Here is an 18478-nt window from a genome sequence, read left to right as displayed (position 1 = left end):
GATATGTAGCATATCATTTCTCTATTACTGTCCACCTAATCCCATATAAATAAATAAAAACGTTGCATTCGCTTATAGCTTAATAGTAAATTATATGATTATGACATATATATAGTAAATCATATTTTTGTAATATTAAATCAATACATTTCAAAATCATGCCATAATTTTTAAAATTCATTTTTTGTTTTAAGTATTATCATGACTAACACTCCCTTGTACCTAAGTCAATTTGTTAGTCATAGAAAATATTAGTACTTCCCAGTCTGCCATTAAATATCTTACTTATTTTTCCGTTTGCCGCTAAATGTCATACTTACCTATTTTGGTACGTGAATTTTATTTTCCACCACTTTATTTAATTAATACGATCCACATTTCACTAATTTTTTAATTTAATTTTTTTGAAAAAGACAAATAATTCCTTTAAACCCGAGCCAGTCACATGTTTATATATTGGCAAACCCATTGTTCCTCTCCAATTATTCCAACAAAGGAAACATGCTCGACCTAATTACAGCCTTTGCTGCCCTCATTCTTCCTGCAATCTTCTTTTTCTTCAACAAATGGAAGAAATCCAAAAATAGCAAACCGACGAAACAGCTGCCACCGGGCCCCCAAAAACTTCCTATAATCGGAAACCTTCACCAGATGAGAAACCCTCCCATCCGCTGCTTCAGAGATCTCTCCAACCTCTACGGCCCCTTGATGCACCTCAAGCTCGGTGAGTGCAACACGGTCGTCGTCTCGTCGCCAGAGCTCGCGAAACAAATGCTAAAAGATCTCGACCCTAGCTTCGCCGACCGGGTGCAGAACGTGGCCTGCAGGATCATTTGGTACGACGGCAGCGACGTCGCCTTCAGCCCCTACGGCGAGTACTGGCGCCAGATGAGGAAGCTCTGCATCAACGACCTTCTCAACCCCAAAATGGTGCGCTTGTTCCAATCCATCCGAGAAGAGGAGTCCGCTCGATTGGTCGAATCCTTGCGCGAATCTTCCGGAAGCCCCGTGAATTTCACGGAGAAGTTGTTTTTCTGTACGAGCTCCATCACTTGCCGCGCTGCCTTCGGCAGCATATGCAAGGATAGAGAGAGGTTGCTTAAGATGATGGTGGATTCCATGAGTTTGATCGGAGGCTTCGATATGGTGGATCTGTTCCCTTCGTCTAAGATAATTAGCGCGCTCAGCTGGAGAAAGCTGAGGCTCTTGCATACGATGAGGCGCGAGCTCGATGTGATTCTTGACGATATTATTGATCGGCATAAAAGGAACTCGGCCGAATCCGGTGGCCGGAAAGAGGGGAATTCAGAGTTTGGGGGTGAGGATTTGGTTGATGTGTTTCTTAGGGCTATGGAAGAAGAGGACCTCAAGTTTCCAATTGATAAGAGCAACATCAAGGCTGTGCTGCTTGTAAGTAGATGCTCCCTCTGTTCCATTATAGTTGAGTCATTTCATTTTTTTTTTAAATATCACTTACTCATTCTATATTCATTTATATACTACTCCCTCATTAATGATGACCCACTTTCTTTTTTGTTTTTACCATTCAAGATAACTCATACTAAAAATAGAAACACTTTTATCTTTATGGTATTCCATCTCTCTTACTTTATTCTCTCCACTTAAAACACAAAATAAAGTTACATAAAATCTCATATCGGCCAAGGAAGGAGTCATCTTTCTTGGGATAGAGGGAATACTTTTTCTTTAAACTACTCACTCCGTGTCATACTATGTGTCCCAGTTTCCAATTTTAGTTAGTCCCTTATATATTATCCAACTTAACTTTTACTACTTTTATAATGGACCTCACATTCCACTAACTCAATTTTATTCAGGATCTATTATAAAACTAATATATAAAAGTATGATCTACATATCATTAATTTTTTAAACACACTTTCTTTAATATTTCTTAAAACTCGTGTCTAGTCAAAGTGGGATACATATAAGGAAAAGCAGGGAGTATTTTATTCTCTTTTCATTTAATTTGGCGCAGGATATGTTTAGTGCTGGAACTGATACTTCAGCGACAACTATTGATTGGACCATGGTGGAATTGATGAGGAACCCTGGAGTTATGGCTAAGGTACAAGCTGAAGTAAGACAAGCTTTGAATGCGAACATGGGAGCAGATAATGATCTTAAATATCTAAACTTGGTGATCAAGGAGACCCTGAGACTACACCCTGCGATTCTGATGCTTCCTAGATCTTGCAACGAGGAACAGTTGATCAACGGATACACCATACCGGCGGGATCAATGGTAATGGTAAATATTTGGGCGATGCACAGGGACCCAAGGTACTGGAAAGATCCGGAGAGGTTTAATCCTGAGCGATTTGAGAGTGGAAATCTGAATTTCATAGGTGGTGATTTTAAATACTTGCCATTTGGTTTTGGAAGAAGAATGTGCCCCGGCTTGGCTTTCGGTTTGGCTAACGTCGAGGTGGCTCTGGTTCAACTGCTCTACAACTTCGACTGGAAACTTCCTGAGGGTGTCAGGGCTGAAGATTTGGACATGATTGAAAATGTGGCAATAACATCTACAAGAAAACAAAATTTGTTGGTGGTCGCCACCCCGTACAAGTAGCTTGGAGTTGTAATATCTAGTACTACCTTGAAAAGAAATGTTTCAATTCTAATAGAACAGATAGAGTATTTGACAATGTCCCTTCATATGTATATGTACATAATAATGATGCGTTGCAATCAGCATGTGATATTGTCCGCTTACATGGGATTGATTTTTGCAAAAGTATGCGTTACTAAGAGCATCTCCAATGGCTTTAGGCCAGCCACAGGCTAGCCACTCTCTCTCCATGCCATGTCATCAGCACTAAAATTCCACCTGCCACATCATCATTTTAAGCAAATAGGCTAGCCTAAGGCTAGCCACAGGTTAGCCGCAATAAAAATAATTCAACTTACGGAATTAAAATTTACGAGACATATACGGGAAAATTCATTAATGTCATTTAAATAAAAAAAAGGTACATTGATTAAAAAAAATTACATAAATAAAAAAAATTACATAATAAAAAAAATAAGGCTTCCACACACGAGCCCCACCCCTCTCTACTCCTCGTCGTCGTCGTCGCCGTCGCCGCCGCCACCCGGGACCTCCACGTTTGAGCCCCCCAACTGTGCCCTCGCGGCATCCAAATCGACCTGCATGCTCTCGAGCATCGAGTGAAGAAACCTCTTCTCCGTGGGGTCAATTGCGGCCTACCAATCTTGGAAGACCGTGTACATCTGCTCCCGCGTTTTTTGACGCTAGAAGAAGATGAGCGTGGGTGGGGGGTTGCCGACTGGACCTCTTGGGGCGAGTGCGGCAAGCAAACGATGGAGAGGACGGAAACTCCTCAGCATCCGGGGGGAGGTCGTGGGAACCGCCACTGCTGCCGCTGTAATCGCCAGAATAGTTCAGCTTCTACTTCTTCGGCCACCCAACTGCGACCCCCGCCCGGAACTTCTCGGAGTCCTGCAGCACCAGATAGCAGTTCCATTAGGTGAACTCCTTATAAACCCCCGCCTTAGGGAGCTGACTCTCCGCTATCCTCCGACAGTCCTCCTCAGTCTGCCCACTAGTCTGCATGCGGAGGACGTTAGCGTACAAGCCCGAAAATCGGCCAATCGCGGCCCTGATGCGTTCCCACACCTTCCGGCACTCCTCCCCGGTGAAGTCCTTTCCTTGTGGGCAGTTCATCTTGTAGGCTGCTCTAATTTTAGCCCCACATATTGACGATCGTCGCAACCAGAGGATCGTCGCAAACCGACAACCACGCCTTGGACAGGGCGACGTTCTCATCGTCCGTCCACTTCCTCCGTGCGGTGGTGTCATCAACAGCCGGCTGGGATGACTCCCCGACCACCTTGCTCTTCCCCTTGTTCTTCTTCTTCTTTGGCATGGCCCCGCTCTGCTCCCCTGTTGGAACGGGAGTGTCCGCCTCCTCGACATCGATCCCCAACTCCTGTAATGAGAAACGGTCATCCCCAGTAAACTGCGTCTCCACCGGGGTCGATGTGTGAGACGAAGCCGTCAAAAAGTTAAGAGTGGGACGATAGACCGTGTCCCCCCAGCGACACCTGCATACCGGGCTGCACCCCCCCTGCCATACCGGCATCATCCCCATCATCTGTTGCATAAACTGCGGCGTACCTCCCCACCCCGACATTCCCTGCCCCCCCGCCCGGCATCGCCTGCCCGCCCGCCATCATTCCCATCAACTGTTGCCACGGGTACATGTTGTACTGCCCGCCCATCTGCCTCCCCCATATGCCCGCCCATCTGCCCCCATCCAGACCCCACGGGTACCGTAGGAGTTTGAGACCCGCTCGTCGCCGGAGTAAACTAGTTGTTGTTGTCCATCTCTCAATGTTGCTCTTGTACAAAAATTTAGATAGAGAGAAAACTCGTTAAAACAAGTGGTGCAAATGAAAATGACGTGAAAATCGCGAATATATAGTGTTTAAAAATTAAAAAAAATTAATAATAAAAAATTACGCTGGCCGATCGCCAGGCTGCAATGGCGGCCAGCGCATCGGCCAACGCCTTCAAATCGGCGTGCGCTCGCCTAAGCGCTAGCCGATTCGCCGCTCGCTGATCGCAGTAGTTCGGCTAGCGCCGCGAATCGGCTAGCCGCTATTGGAGATGCTCTTATTATTATCCTCCCTCTGTCTTATTACAAATAAAACGAAGTATTTTTTTTAGATTATTCCACTAATGAAAAGAAAACGTTTTCTATAATGGAAACAACACCATCTTTACTTTTTTCAACTTTTTAATTTTATCTTCTTCATTAACTCACAAAATAATATTGTGTAAAATTTAATGCCATCATATTTATTGAAACGGAAGGAGTATTATTTTAGTGAATGAAATTACATAGGATTGTTTTTGCAAAAGTAGATATGAGTCATTTATCTTGTAAATTGTGACACGTGGAAAATGAGAGTAATTATTTACTTCCTCCGTCCCACAATGATTATTTCATATTTCCATTTTCGTTCGTTCCACAAAATTTGTCTCATTTCACTTTTTACCATTTTTTTTAATGGACTCATATTTTACTTACCCATTCCTACTCACATTCAACTCTAATACGACGGAGGAAGCCTACGATACAAGAAAAGGTTTTTTCAATGTATTAACATTGAAAAATTGGAATTTGAAATTCGAAACATTTATTCGTACGCAAACATTGATTAATTAACTTGACATGTCAAATGGCATGGCAATCATCCCTCCATCCACCGCCAAATCAACTCCGGTGACAAACGCCGCCTCATCCGAAGCCAGAAACGCCACCGCGTCCGCCACATTCTCCGCCGTGAGCATCGCCCCTTTCAAGCTCGTGTAGGGCCCCAAATACTTCTCCACATCCGCCGCCGTCACCAGCCCATACTTTGCAGCAAGCGGCGTGATCACCGCCCCCATCGACACGCTGTTCACCCGATTCCCGTGCTTCCCGAGCTGCAAACTCGCGGACCGCATCAGCCCCAGCACCGCCCGCTTCGACATCACATAGTCCGTCCCGTCCACCGTCGCCTTCTCCGCCGCCGCACTCGACATACAGACGATAGCCCCTCTCGTCCCCAACTCCACCATCTTACGCGCCGCGTGCTTCACGCACACCGCCATCCCACGCGCGTTCACGCGCATCACGCGCTCGTATTCCGAAAAGTCCAGCTCCACGATGGTCTGGGGGGAGCTGGCCAAGGTGCCGGCGTTGCTGAACATTATGTCGAGGCCGCCGTGGGTCGTCGCCGTCCATTCGACCATGGCCGCGACTTGTTCCTCGTCCGCCACGTCGCACTGGACGTAGCTGCAGCGCTGCAGGCCGATGGATTCGGCCACGGCGCGGCCCCTTTCGGGTTGGATATCGGCGATCACCACCGCGCGCGCCCCGTGATCGGCCAGGACGCGGGCGGTGGTCTCGCCGATGCCGCTGGCGCCGCCGGTTACAATTGCTACTTTGTCTTGAAGCTTTTTCTTGGTTGCCATATTATTGGAGTTGATGGTGTATTTTTCTTAACCAAAGGTTTCGTGTCTAATGAATATGACTATATAGTGAAACAAAGAAGGATACAATACTCTTTTCTAAATTTTACTCTTCCTGTCCATCATTTAAAGAGTCATTTTATCATGTTACGTTGTCTACGATTTATAGAATTATTTACTTTTTTCCACTTCTAGGATATGAATTCCAAATTTCACTAACTTTTTACACGCACAATATATTACTCACTCCATCCCAGCCTAAGTGAATATTCCTTTCTGGTACGTCTCAACCTAAGTGAAACGTTTCCTTTTTTTGCAACAACCAAATCACTCCTCTCTCCTACTTTATCGTCTCTCATACTTTGATCTCTCTTACTTTATCTTCTCTCTTACTCTACTATCAATAATTTAATTCACTAAACTCCACTACCTAAATTTTTGTGCCAAAATGGAAATATTTCGCTTAGGCCGGAACAGATGGAGTATAAAACTAATACTCCTGCTAAAAATGAATCACATATTCCTGTTACTTTCTTCCTTTATTTTTTTTACCAAGTCATACAATTTTTAAAGATCTGTACCGAGTCAAAATGACTAATTAAATGGACCGAGAGATTACTATTCAATATGTAACACCCTCTATTTCAAATAAAGTTGTCTAGATTCTTTCTATTTTCAATCATTTTACTTTCTATATCTCTTATTCCACTAATTTTATATTAAAATATGTATTGTTTTAAGTAATTAACAAGCATAAATTGTTGATTTTTAAAATGCAATGATCGGTTGGTGTGGAGTCAGTGTTGTATTGCCTAATTAAATAATGTAACCTAGTGACCATTCTAGAAATCTAGACGTGCACGACAGCTCTTACGTTCTAAAAATACAAATTTTGGTAAAGTACGAAGTCCACAATCAATTCAAAATAGCCAAATACAGTAGATTGACACTCGGGAAATGTTGAAGTCTTGTAGAATAAAAGTAAAATAAGTGGACTAAATCGATTTAATTCTTGTATAAAGTAGGTGAATGTCTTTGTAGATAGGGAAAAATAAAACGAGCGTAGAAAATATGGGCCGAGAATAAAAGACGAAAAAAATTAAAAAATGTATTTGCCGTGTATACTTTTCCATACTTCTATAAGTTCGTAGATTGTATTAAAAAATTAATCACGTCCTAAATCATAATAAAAAATTATTAATATTATTGAATTCATTGATGATCAATATTGGACTTTAGTCTTATAAATATTGTATATTCTCAAAGTTACACTAGACATGAGGCAATCACCCATGATCAAAACATAAGATGTTGCAAAGATTCAAGATCTTGCATTATTAACATTACATAGAAACAATCCAGGCTTTATTAATTTATCAAGGTATATAGCCTCAATTTATTACTCAAATCTTCTACTGAAAAACCTTGATAACACTCCAAATCTTCAAATTGGCACGGCCTCGATAAGTAACATCTTGACCCATTCCTTGGCTTTGTTGGGATCGGTATAGCAATCCCCGTTCGAATAGATAAGTTGGGCGGCTCGAGCCAGATTGATAACGCGCATGAGGATTGGCATGGATGCCGGTGTCGGCTCAAGGCATTCTTGATTCATATCTTTCCATGCATTCTTCAATCGTTGTTTGATTTGAGCACGAGCCTCATCCTCCGACACGCCATATTGTCTCATGTAACAATGTATTGACGATGGCTTCTCCTCATACTGCACGTGAACAAACCCATAAAATCCATGAATAAAATACTAATGATGTATTGATGTGCACACACACAAGAAATACCTCATCTCCGACTAAGTCATCCAACAATCGAGCTAATAATGCCGATGCATAATCTATTAGAGGTTCGTTTACGATCCAATCAAAATCCTTTTTGGTAACTTGGTCATCTCCCATACCAACCAAAGAAGTTGTGGACAGCATCATGTAACCACCGGATACTACGGACACCTTCAAATACTCTTCTAGTGTTGGAATATAATTATCATTATATAACCATTTCACCTCATCAAAATATGACACCAATAACTTCTTCATCTGCAAATAGTTTTGTATTTTAAAACAAAATACGTAATAAATTTATAGACAAACACATTAAAAAAAATGGGCGGATGAATTAGTACCTCTTGTTTTGCATATTGGACGCGGTATGATTCTCCCGTTTTCGCCATTTCATCTTCGATTTCAGTGTATGTTTTCATAAGGCTTCTGTATAACATTTGGATGTATGGTGGCGAATCCTCCAAGGACTCATTAACATCCCAACTGAAAGAAGATAATAGTACTACATATTGTTGAGTCAAATTTATTTAAAAAAAATGATTGAAAATTGATATAGCTAACCGTTGAATAGCTTCTGTTAGAATCCGTAGTTCATCAAGGGTTGCATATTCATATGTATCGTCGGCGATGGAAGCCATCGAAATGCATTTCAATAATATTCCTCTTGCTTTAGCATAGCATGGCTCAAAGAAGACTCCTAACACCCACAAGTACAATTCAGCAATCCTATCTCTTGCATGCGGCATTTTATTCGCTACGTCCAATTTCTTCCACCACCTATTTAAATCAAATGGAATATAAATTTAATTAAATGTAATCAAATTATACAAATATATTTAAATGAAATCACAATAATTAAATATAAGTACCTTGTAGCATCACTGAGCTCTCTCTGGTGCATTTTCTGCATTAGGTTGAAATCCAATTTTGCGAAATTCAGCAGTATTTCATTATGTGACTCGTCTTCTTGGTATGCAGAAATGAACTTTCTGGCACCCAATCTTGTGAGACTCCAACGGTTTGGCATCTCCAGAGCTTCGTTGACACGTTTAGAGAGCGAAACATCAGCCAGCTTGTGGAGTGAAGCATGAAGATGGGACGAACAAAACTCTATTGCATTGTCCAAAATCCCCTCGTCGTGTGTCAAAAGATGAGCCGCCTCATACAAGTTCAGCAATCCTTCAACGTCATTTTGCAACGATGCAACATAATGTCCTTCACTGTCAGTGAATTTGCAGAACACATCTGTTGAAGTAAAGATGCTAATTAGTAGGCATATATATGTCTAAATTTTTTTTTTTAAATGGCTAGGAATCCTACCACATGGGACATTGTAGCCTTGTTGTCTAAGCAAACGAAAGCGAAGGGCCACAATGCGTAGATCATCATTGTCTTTGCAATTTTGCTGCATGTAATTGTCATGAATATATTTCAAGGATTCCTCGATTTCTTTTTCGAAATGGTATTCCACTCCCAGGCGTTGTATCTCATCGATGAGTTCCAGTTTAGACGATGAATCGTTTGGAGTTTGAGAGAGCATTTTCCTAACCACTTCTTTTTGATTTGCGAGTTCTTCCTGTTCAGCATCATTGATTTTCTACACAAACATTATACATTAGAATTATAGTATAACATAATAAAGAACAATTTATGTTTATAAAAATATACATACCATGGTATCGGAATCATATTTGAGAAAGAAGTCTCCCCAAATAGAGGGATGAAATGCCGCAGATTTACGAATTTCATCTAAGCTCTTGACATTCTTGACTGGTGAACACATTTCCATCGTCTTACTCTAATTGATAGATAGATAGATAGATAGATTGCAGATGGTTTGGTCTTTGATTTGAAGAATGTGAAGGTATTTATAGGTCTTTCTTGGTTCAAACTATACTCACAATTAAATTTTTCATTACTTGGTATTCTACTTTTCCTTTTAGATAGATGCTCATATTTCTTTCTTGGCTAGCGGTAGTTTTTTGGCGTTCTTTTGTTTAGATAAAGAAACAGGTGCTTTATGGCGTTCCATGCCTTAAATTTTCATATGTACATGTCTCTGTCGAAGCATTATAGTAGTACGGAGTTGTCATTTGTCGGGTGTATTTGGGGTCCAGCTCCATCTTTTTGACTATTTTATTACTCCTTCCGTCCCAAGGAAGATGACCCCTTTCTTGGACGGCACGGGATTTTATGCAACTTTATTTTATGTGTTAAGTGGAGAGAGTAAAGTAAGAGAGAGGGAATAAAGTAGAGATAAAGGGGTTTCCATTTTAAGCAATGAGTCATCTTGATTGGGACAAACTAAAAAGGAAAGAGGGTCATCTTCATTGCGACGGAGGGAGTACTATTGTCCGAACCAAATTTAAATGTATAACAAAGACCAAATCTAACCACAAGATCTGGTAATCTAATGGATTAACAATCAAATACTCCTTCCGTGCACAAAAAATAGAGCAATTTGTGTATAGCACAGGTTTTAATGTAAAATTGGTCTAGTAAGAGAGAATGAGAAAAAAGTAAGTGAGAAGTAGTGTTAGTGGAATGATGTGTAGGGTTATTATTTATTGAAAACTTTTCATAAATGAATGTGTTCTATTTTTTTTGGACGGTGAAAGTATTTAGTTAGTTATGATAAGGCTTATTTTATGGTGATTTGCATATAATTAATGATGTACATTCAATGATTCAATGTAATAATGTTGTAATCCATACATCGAACTTGACTAGCAAAAAATTCCCAATACTTGAACTCAGATTTCAATCTTTGTGTATGCATTAATCAATCAAATCATTGAAGGTGACAGGGGAGTACACTAGGTGTGCCGTAAAATCTGGCATGTGTTTAATATGAAAGCACATATTGAACTGCACATAGAAAGGTGTGATTTACCATTTATACTAAAACTGAAAGTAGACTCTTGCTATGGCCGCGGATGGAGTAATTGTATTTTCTTCATTGATTGTTTTATGAGAAACTTAACATATATTTTTACTACTCCCTTCGTCGATCAATAAATGTCCTATTTTTCTTTTTCATCTGTCTACCAATAACTATCTCATTTCACTTTTACTATATTCGGTAAGTGGACTCTATATTCCACTAACTCATTCTACTCATATTTTATTACTCTACTTACATTCCACTAATTTTTTCTACACACTTTAGTTAATAAAGTCAATAGTTTCTTAAAACTTGTGTCGGTCAGATATGTGACATTTAATAGTGGACAGAGGAAGTAATATCTAAGAGATACAAATAGATATACTCCCTTCGTTCCCTCATAGTTGAGTCATTTCTATATATGGTAACACTTTTCTCACTCTTACTTTATTCTCTCTATTTTATTCACTTTCTACTTTATTCTCTACTTTTTTATTTATCTACTTAATACACCAAACATCCATTTCTTAAACTTCGTGCCAAAAAATTTTGACTCAACTATGAGAGAACATAGAGAGTACTATTATAATAAATGAAATAAATCAAATCTAATCTAACAACTACGGTAATAAATCATAAAGGTAAATACTAGTAATATACTTACTCCCTCCTTTCAAGACAAGCAAATCACTCCTTTTGGGCACGGATTTTAATGAAATGATATTTAAAGAGTTGAAGTAGAGAAAGTAAAGTATGAGAGAAAAAAAAAGTCGAGAAATAAAGAGAGAATAAAGTAAGAGAGATGATATTTGGTAAAAAGAGAAATGACCCACTTATAGTGGGACATCCCAAAAATGAATATGACTTGCTTATCTTGGAACGGAGGGAGTACAAATTATCAACTTAATTCATACAACCCGTCTGCCAAATTTTTTTTTATATTAATTTTCATATTTTCCTTTTATTTCCCTTTAAGTTGTTAATATTTGTGAACAACTTATAAATATTCCTATTGGAATGATGTAACCGAATATAATTGAAATGAAGCTTCGTGACGAGGTTAGGTTAGTACAAAGGTAATTCTTACTCCCTTCATCCCACAAAGTTTGTCCCGGTTAGACCTGGCGCAGATTTTAAGAAATTGTTTGACTTTTGTATTAAATGGAAGTGTGTAATGGAATAAAAGTCCCACGTTAAGGAGATTGAGGGATGTATATAATGTCTTTTTTGTGAGACGAACGAAAATGGTAAAATGGAACAAACTTTGTGGGACAGAGGGAGTATTATACTATTATTGATTATTCCATTATTGATACAGAGGAAATGATCTAATCCTATCGGTTCAAGAAAAAGCATCGAGGGAAAAGAACCGGAAAGAAAAACCTCGAAGGAGTCTTGGACTCTGCTAAAAATAGTAAGTATTACAATTCAATGATATTCATTGTCTACTTGTACGGAGTGACGACCACACACAAATTTTGTTTTCTTGTAGCTGTTATTCCAACAGTTTCAGCCATGTCCAAATCCTCCGCCCTGACATCCTCTGGAAGTTTCCAATCGAAGTTGTAGAGCAGTTGGACAAGAGCCGACTCGGCAGAAGCCAAGCCGAACGTCAGGCCAGGGCACATTCTTCTTCCGAATCCAAACGGCAAGTATTTAAAATCTCCACCTACGAAATTCAGATCTTCAGTTTCGAATCTCTCGGGCTCAAACCTCTCGGGATCTTTCCAGTGCTCTGGGTCCGTGTGCATGGCCCAAATATTTACCATCACCATAGATCCAGCCGGTATGGTGTATCCGTTGATCACGTGTTCCTCGTTGCAAGCTCTAGGCAGCATGGGAGCCGGTGGGTGCAGCCTGAGTGTCTCTTTGATAACCAGTTTTAGATATTTGATTTCTTCATTGTTATCTTCCATAGCTTGTCTTACTTCAGCTTGAACCTTGGCCATCACTCGAGGATTCCTCATCAATTCGACCATGGTCCAGTCAATAGTTGCCGCGGAAGTATCAGTTCCAGCTGTGAATACATCCTGCATCCAATTTTTGTCAATTGATTGAATTTATTCAACGGAGTGTAATCAAATGAAAACTCTAAATATTGTACAAACTCAAACTATGATCTGGACCATTGAAAAATGTCAACAGATCACAAAAAAGCATCAACGGGAAAATGTCAACAGAATTTCAACAGTAGTCAATGATTGATGCTGTGTTGATATTGTGTTGATACGGTGTTGACATTAAAATCTTGATATTTTACATTGTGTTGATATTGTATTGAAACAGTGTTGAAACTGTGTTGAGGAGTTTTGAGTTTGTATAATACTCCCTCCGTCTCTGATTAGGGGTCACACTTTGACCGGGTATGGGTTTTAAGAAATGTAAAGAAAAATTGGTTGAAAAAGTTAGTGGAATGTGTGACCTATTTTTTTTATATTGATTTTATAATAAAATGTGAGTGAATTGAGTTCGTGGAATGTGGGACCTACTTATATTTATGGTAAATATGAAGTGTGACTTTTTATTGGGGACGGACCGAAATGGAAAGTGTGACTCTTAATGGGGACGGAGGGAGTATATAAGTTTGATATTCTCTCTCTTACTTCATCTCTCTACTTTTTTAACTCTAGTACTTTATTCACTTTCCATTTTACTAACAAAACCTCATTTCCTTAAATCACGTGCCGAAAAGTTTATGCTCACTTACGAATAAGACAGCCTTGATGTTGTGGTTATGAATAGGAAACTTGAGCTCCTCTTCTTCCATAGCCCTGAGAAACACATCGACCAAATCCTCACCTCCAAACTCCGAGTTCCCTAGTTTCCGGCGATGCTGATCGATAATATCATCAAGAATCCCATCAACCTCGCTCCGCATCCTCTTCATGAGGCGCGTCTTCCTCCAGCTCAGCGCGCCGATGATTGCTGACGACGGGAACAGATCCGCCATCTCAAAGCCTCCGACCATCTTCAGCAGCTCCGCCATCATCTTAATCAGCGTCTCACTATCCTTACAGGCGCCGCCAAAGGCAGCGCGGCAAGTGATGGAGCTCGAATACGAGAATAGCTTCTCTGTGAAATTAACGGGGCTTCCAGAAGATTCGCGCAAGGATTCAACCAAGCGAGCGGACTCGTCTTCTCGAATCGATTGGAACAAGCGCACCATCTTCGGGCTGAGAAGGTCGTTGATCAAGAGCTTTCTCATCTGGCGCCAGTAGCCGCCGTATGGGCTGAAGGTGATGTCGCTGCCGTCGTACCACATGATCCTGCTCGCCACGTTCTGCACCCGGTCAGCGAAGCTCGGGTCGAGATCTTTTAGCACTTTTCTCGCCATCTCTGGGGACGAGACCACGATTGCGTTGCACTCACCGAGCTTCAGGTGCATCAGGGGACCGTGCTCGTTCGATAAATCTCTGAAGCAGCGGAAGGGAGGGTTTCTCATCTGGTGAAGGTTTCCGATTATAGGAAGTTTTCGGGGGCCGGGTGGCAGTGGCTTCCTCGATTTGCTATTTTTCAATTTCTTCCATCTATTGATGAAGAAGAAGATTAGAGGAAGAATGAGAGTTGCAACACTTGTGATTAGGCCAACCATCATTTTTTGCTTTTGATATTTTGAGAGAATTGATGGTTTAATTTGGTGTTTGATTTGAAGAATAGCATCAGGGTATTTATAGTCCTTTGTTGGCTCAAAATAATTACATTGCTTATTTTTATCATCTTTTTTTTTTTAATTTGTGGCGTTCTTTCTCAGTATTTAATTATTGATAACTTGGGTGCATATATATGTATATATCCATTATTGGATGGCTTGTCTCTGTCTAAGCATTATTGTTAAGCTCCATCTTGTTGAATAAATTTATTTATATCCCTTTTGGCGTTCTTGTCCTAGGTTGACTGTTTTTACTGTTAAAATGGGACGCCAAAAATCACCTATATATGCACCTAATTTATTGATAAATGAATAAGAAAGAACGCCAAAAAAACTACCGCTAGCCAAGAAAGAAATATGAGCATCTATCTAAAAGGAAAAGTAGAATACCAAGTAATGAAAAATTTAATTGTGAGTAGAGTTTGAACCAAGAAAGAACTATAAATACCTTCACATTCTTCAAATCAAACACCAAACCATCTGCAATCTATCTATCTATCTATCTATCTATCTCTATCACTCAGAGTAAGACGATGGAAATGTGTTCACCAGTCAAGAACGGCAAGAGCTTAGATGAAATTCGTAAATCTGCGACATTTCATCCTTCTATTTGGGGAGACTTCTTTCTCAAATATGATTCTGATACCATGGTATGTATATTTTTACGAACATAAATTGTTCTTTATTATGTTATATATGTAATTCTAATGTATACTGTTTGTGTAGAAAATCAATGATGCTGAACAGGAAGAACTCGCAAAGCATAAAGAAATGGTTAGAAAAATGCTCTCTCAAACTCCAGACGATTCAACGTGCAAACTGGAACTCATCGATGAGATCCAGCGCCTGGGAGTGGAATACCATTTCGAAAAAGAAATCGAGGAATCCTTGAAATATATTCATGACAGTTACATGCAGCGAAATTGCAAAGACAATGATGATCTACGCATTGTGGCTCTTCGCTTTCGTTTGCTTAGACAACAAGGCTACAGTGTCCCATGTGGTAGGATTCCTAGCCATTTAAAAAAATTTGTTTAGACATATATATGCCTACTAATTAGCATCTTTACTTCAACAGATGTGTTCTGCAAATTCACTGACAGTGAAGGACATTATGTTGCATTGTTGCAAAATAACGTTGAAGGATTGCTGAATTTGTATGAGGCGGCTCATCTTTTGAAACACGACGAGGGGATTTTGGACAATGCAATCGAGTTTTGTTCGTCCCATCTTCATGCTTCACTCCACAAGCTGGCTGATGTTTCGCTCTCTAAACGTGTCAACGAAGCTCTGGAGATACCAAACCGTTGGAGTCTCACAAGATTGGGAGCCAGAAAGTTCATTTCTGCATACCAAGAAGACGAGTCACATAATGAAATACTGCTGAATTTCGCAAAATTGGATTTCAACCTAATGCAGAAAATGCACCAGAGAGAGCTCAGTGATGCTACAAGGTACTTATATTTAATTATTGTGATTTCATTTAAATATATTTATATAATTTGATTACATTTAATTAAATTTATATTCCATTTGATTTAAATAGGTGGTGGAAGAAATTGGACGTAGCGAATAAAATGCCGCATGCAAGAGATAGGATTGCTGAATTGTACTTGTGGGTGTTAGGAGTCTTCTTTGAGCCATGCTATGCTAAAGCAAGAGGAATATTATTGAAATGCATTTCGATGGCTTCCATCGCCGACGATACATATGAATATGCAACCCTTGACGAACTACGGATTCTAACAGAAGCTATTCAACGGTTAGCTATATCAATTTTCAATCAATTTTTTTAAACGAATTTGACTCAACAATATGTAGTACTATTATCTTCTTTCAGTTGGGATGTTAATGAGACCTTGGAGGATTCGCCACCATACATCCAAATGTTATACAGAAGCCTTATGAAAACATACACTGAAATCGAAGATGAAATGGCGAAAACGGGAGAATCATACCGCGTCCAATATGCAAAACAAGAGGTATTAATTCATCCGCCCATTTTTTTAATGTGTTTGTCTATAAATTTAGTACGTATTTTGTTTTAAAATACAAAACTATTTGCAGATGAAGAAGTTATTGGTGTCATATTTTGATGAGGTGAAATGGTTATATAATGATAATTATATTCCAACACTAGAAGAGTATTTGAAGGTGTCCGTAGTATCCGGTGGTTACATGATGCTGTCCACAACTTCTTTGGTTGGTATGGGAGATGATCAAGTTACCAAAAAAGATTTCGATTGGATCGTAAACGAACCTCTAATAGATCGAGCATCGGCATTATTAGCTCGACTGTTGGATGACTTAGTTGGTGATGAGGTATGCCATAATATATATGTATCATTGTACTCCCTTCATCTCCAAAAGTAGTCATCTTTGTCATTTCCGTCCTTCCACCAAAAGTAGTCCACTCTTATTTTTAGAAACTTCTGGATCCCACTATCCACTAATATTAATTCAACTATTTTTCTCGTGCAGTATGAAGAGAAGCCCTCATCAATACATTGTTACATGAGACAATATGGCGTGTCGGAGGATGAGGCTCGTGCTCAAATCAAACAACGATTGAAGAATGCATGGAAAGATATGAATCAAGAATGCCTTGAGCCAACACCGGCATCCATGCCTATCCTCATGCGCATTATCAATCTCGCTCGAGCCGCCCAACTTATCTATTCCAACGGGGATTGCTATACCGATCCCAACAAAGCCAAAGAATGGGTGAAGATGTTACTTATCGAGGCCGTTCCAATTTGAAGATATGAATCTTGGAGTGTTATCAAGCTTTTTCAATAGTAATAAATTTCATAAATAAATGGTGGTCAAAGTGAGAAGTTAATAAATCCTGGATTGTTCTATGTGCTAGTACTATATTTTTCAACAAGATCTTCAATTTTTGCAACATATTATTTGAATCGTCTAAACATAGAGATGGATATGTTTATTTTGTTAGGGTGTTGTTTATGGACATAGTTATAGGGATTTTACTATAGCTCTCACATTATCGTCTAAACATTGATTTTACTATAGCTCTCACGTAGAGTTGGATTTTATTATAGGAATCGTCTAAACGTAGAGATGAGTTTTATTGCTTATTGAAAATAAAAAAAATTACGAAACGTGGGTGAGTTGGTGTTCTTAACAGTCCCAAATTGAATTCGTTTTTTCAAAAGGTTTAATTGGACATTAAGTACTAGTTCTAGTTGAATTAGTGAAATTTCAGTAGAGTTGGCTAAAATGTATAAAAAAAATTAATAGGACATGACCAAATTTAATTCGTTTTTTCATAAAATATATAAAAATTCAAATAGATATAAAAATCCATCTAATTAGTTATCAAAACGACGTCGATTTATGTGTTGCTTTTTTTGTTATTTCATCTCGGGCTATCATTATTTACAACTTCACCACACAAAACACATCCTTTCTCTTCTCACACCATTTTTATCAGCAGAAATATAGGTCTCTTTCTCAACATCAACAAAATCCAAAGTTTGATCAAATAATATATGAACACTAAGAAATCTAGTAATAGTGAGACAATTGCTTCACCACTCTAGCTAATTAAAATCCGCCGAACCCTAAACCCTTTTTACAATTTAATTAGGTAAAATCTAGTCACGCAACACCTACATTTCTAAATATATAGGACTGTTAAGCTAACTCAATCCAACTCACGGTTTATTATAAAACTAATACTTCCTCCGTCCGTGAAATGATGTCCAGTTTCGCCATTTCGGTTCGTCCGCAAAATGTTGTCCACTTTGTTTTTTTGTCATATTTGGTAAATTGACCACACGTTCCACTAACACATTACACGCACATTCTATTATAAAACTAATAGTATATAAATGTGGAATTTACATTCCACTAATTTTTTCCACCAACTTTTTTTTACATTTCTTAAAACTCGTGTCGAGTTAAACATGGACAATATTTTACAGACGGAGGGAGTATATAAAAGTAGGATCCACTCTCCACTAACTTTATTCAACTCACTCTCTATTACTACCTCCGTCCCCCAAATTTTGACACAGTTTATCATTTCGGTCCGTCCCTGAAAATTTGACACACTTCACTTTTACCATTTTCGGTAGTGGACCCCATATTCCACTAACTCATTTCTACTCACATTTTAT

The 18478-nt window shown here is 39.2% G+C and overlaps 5 protein-coding genes across 5 annotated transcripts; 2 read left to right on the top strand and 3 right to left on the bottom strand.

Moving 5' to 3' along the window:
- The first annotated feature begins 518 nt into the window (after positions 1–518).
- Positions 519–2727, top strand: LOC125191597 (premnaspirodiene oxygenase-like). Its single transcript, XM_048088987.1, has 2 exons — positions 519–1410; positions 2000–2727. The coding sequence occupies exons 1-2, from the start codon at positions 652–654 to the stop codon at positions 2591–2593; spliced, it is 1353 nt and encodes a 450-aa protein (XP_047944944.1). The 5' UTR covers positions 519–651; the 3' UTR covers positions 2594–2727.
- A 2361-nt stretch (positions 2728–5088) lies between these two features.
- Positions 5089–6016, bottom strand: LOC125196688 ((-)-isopiperitenol/(-)-carveol dehydrogenase, mitochondrial-like). Its single transcript, XM_048095301.1, has one exon. The coding sequence runs from the start codon at positions 6005–6007 to the stop codon at positions 5213–5215; it is 795 nt and encodes a 264-aa protein (XP_047951258.1). The 5' UTR covers positions 6008–6016; the 3' UTR covers positions 5089–5212.
- Positions 6017–7371: 1355 nt separating this feature from the next.
- LOC125196686 (bicyclo-germacrene synthase-like) lies at positions 7372–9592 on the bottom strand. The gene is made up of 7 exons (XM_048095299.1): positions 9476–9592; positions 9124–9400; positions 8673–9048; positions 8365–8580; positions 8145–8286; positions 7804–8058; positions 7372–7727 (listed from the first exon to the last, which is right to left on the bottom strand). The coding sequence occupies exons 1-7, from the start codon at positions 9590–9592 to the stop codon at positions 7449–7451; spliced, it is 1662 nt and encodes a 553-aa protein (XP_047951256.1). The 3' UTR covers positions 7372–7448.
- A 2540-nt stretch (positions 9593–12132) lies between these two features.
- LOC125196687 (premnaspirodiene oxygenase-like) lies at positions 12133–14210 on the bottom strand. Its single transcript, XM_048095300.1, has 2 exons — positions 13395–14210; positions 12133–12717 (listed from the first exon to the last, which is right to left on the bottom strand). The coding sequence occupies exons 1-2, from the start codon at positions 14127–14129 to the stop codon at positions 12133–12135; spliced, it is 1320 nt and encodes a 439-aa protein (XP_047951257.1). The 5' UTR covers positions 14130–14210.
- A 659-nt stretch (positions 14211–14869) lies between these two features.
- LOC125196895 (bicyclo-germacrene synthase-like) lies at positions 14870–17096 on the top strand. Its single transcript, XM_048095555.1, has 7 exons — positions 14870–14986; positions 15063–15339; positions 15415–15790; positions 15883–16098; positions 16177–16318; positions 16404–16658; positions 16818–17096. The coding sequence occupies exons 1-7, from the start codon at positions 14870–14872 to the stop codon at positions 17094–17096; spliced, it is 1662 nt and encodes a 553-aa protein (XP_047951512.1).
- Positions 17097–18478: the final 1382 nt, after the last annotated feature.

Source organism: Salvia hispanica, chromosome 6, assembly GCF_023119035.1.
Source record: "Salvia hispanica cultivar TCC Black 2014 chromosome 6, UniMelb_Shisp_WGS_1.0, whole genome shotgun sequence".
NCBI lineage: Eukaryota > Viridiplantae > Streptophyta > Magnoliopsida > Lamiales > Lamiaceae > Salvia > Salvia hispanica.
This window is presented reverse-complemented; position numbering and strand designations above follow the sequence as displayed.

Coding starts and splice junctions, on each gene's coding strand:
- LOC125196688 (XM_048095301.1), bottom strand. CDS start 6,007: ATGGCAACCAAGAAAAAGCTTCAAGACAAAGTAGCAATTGTAACCGGC.
- LOC125196895 (XM_048095555.1), top strand. CDS start 14,870: ATGGAAATGTGTTCACCAGTCAAGAACGGCAAGAGCTTAGATGAAATT. Junction 15,791..15,882: donor GAGCTCAGTGATGCTACAAG/GTACTTATATTT, acceptor TGATTTAAATAG/GTGGTGGAAGAAATTGGACG. Junction 16,659..16,817: donor ATGACTTAGTTGGTGATGAG/GTATGCCATAAT, acceptor TTTCTCGTGCAG/TATGAAGAGAAGCCCTCATC.
- LOC125196686 (XM_048095299.1), bottom strand. CDS start 9,592: ATGGAAATGTGTTCACCAGTCAAGAATGTCAAGAGCTTAGATGAAATT. Junction 8,287..8,364: donor CTAACAGAAGCTATTCAACG/GTTAGCTATATC, acceptor ATCTTCTTTCAG/TTGGGATGTTAATGAGTCCT. Junction 7,728..7,803: donor ATGACTTAGTCGGAGATGAG/GTATTTCTTGTG, acceptor GTTCACGTGCAG/TATGAGGAGAAGCCATCGTC.
- LOC125196687 (XM_048095300.1), bottom strand. CDS start 14,129: ATGAGAAACCCTCCCTTCCGCTGCTTCAGAGATTTATCGAACGAGCAC. Junction 12,718..13,394: donor ACATCAAGGCTGTCTTATTC/GTAAGTGAGCAT, acceptor AATTGGATGCAG/GATGTATTCACAGCTGGAAC.
- LOC125191597 (XM_048088987.1), top strand. CDS start 652: ATGAGAAACCCTCCCATCCGCTGCTTCAGAGATCTCTCCAACCTCTAC. Junction 1,411..1,999: donor ACATCAAGGCTGTGCTGCTT/GTAAGTAGATGC, acceptor AATTTGGCGCAG/GATATGTTTAGTGCTGGAAC.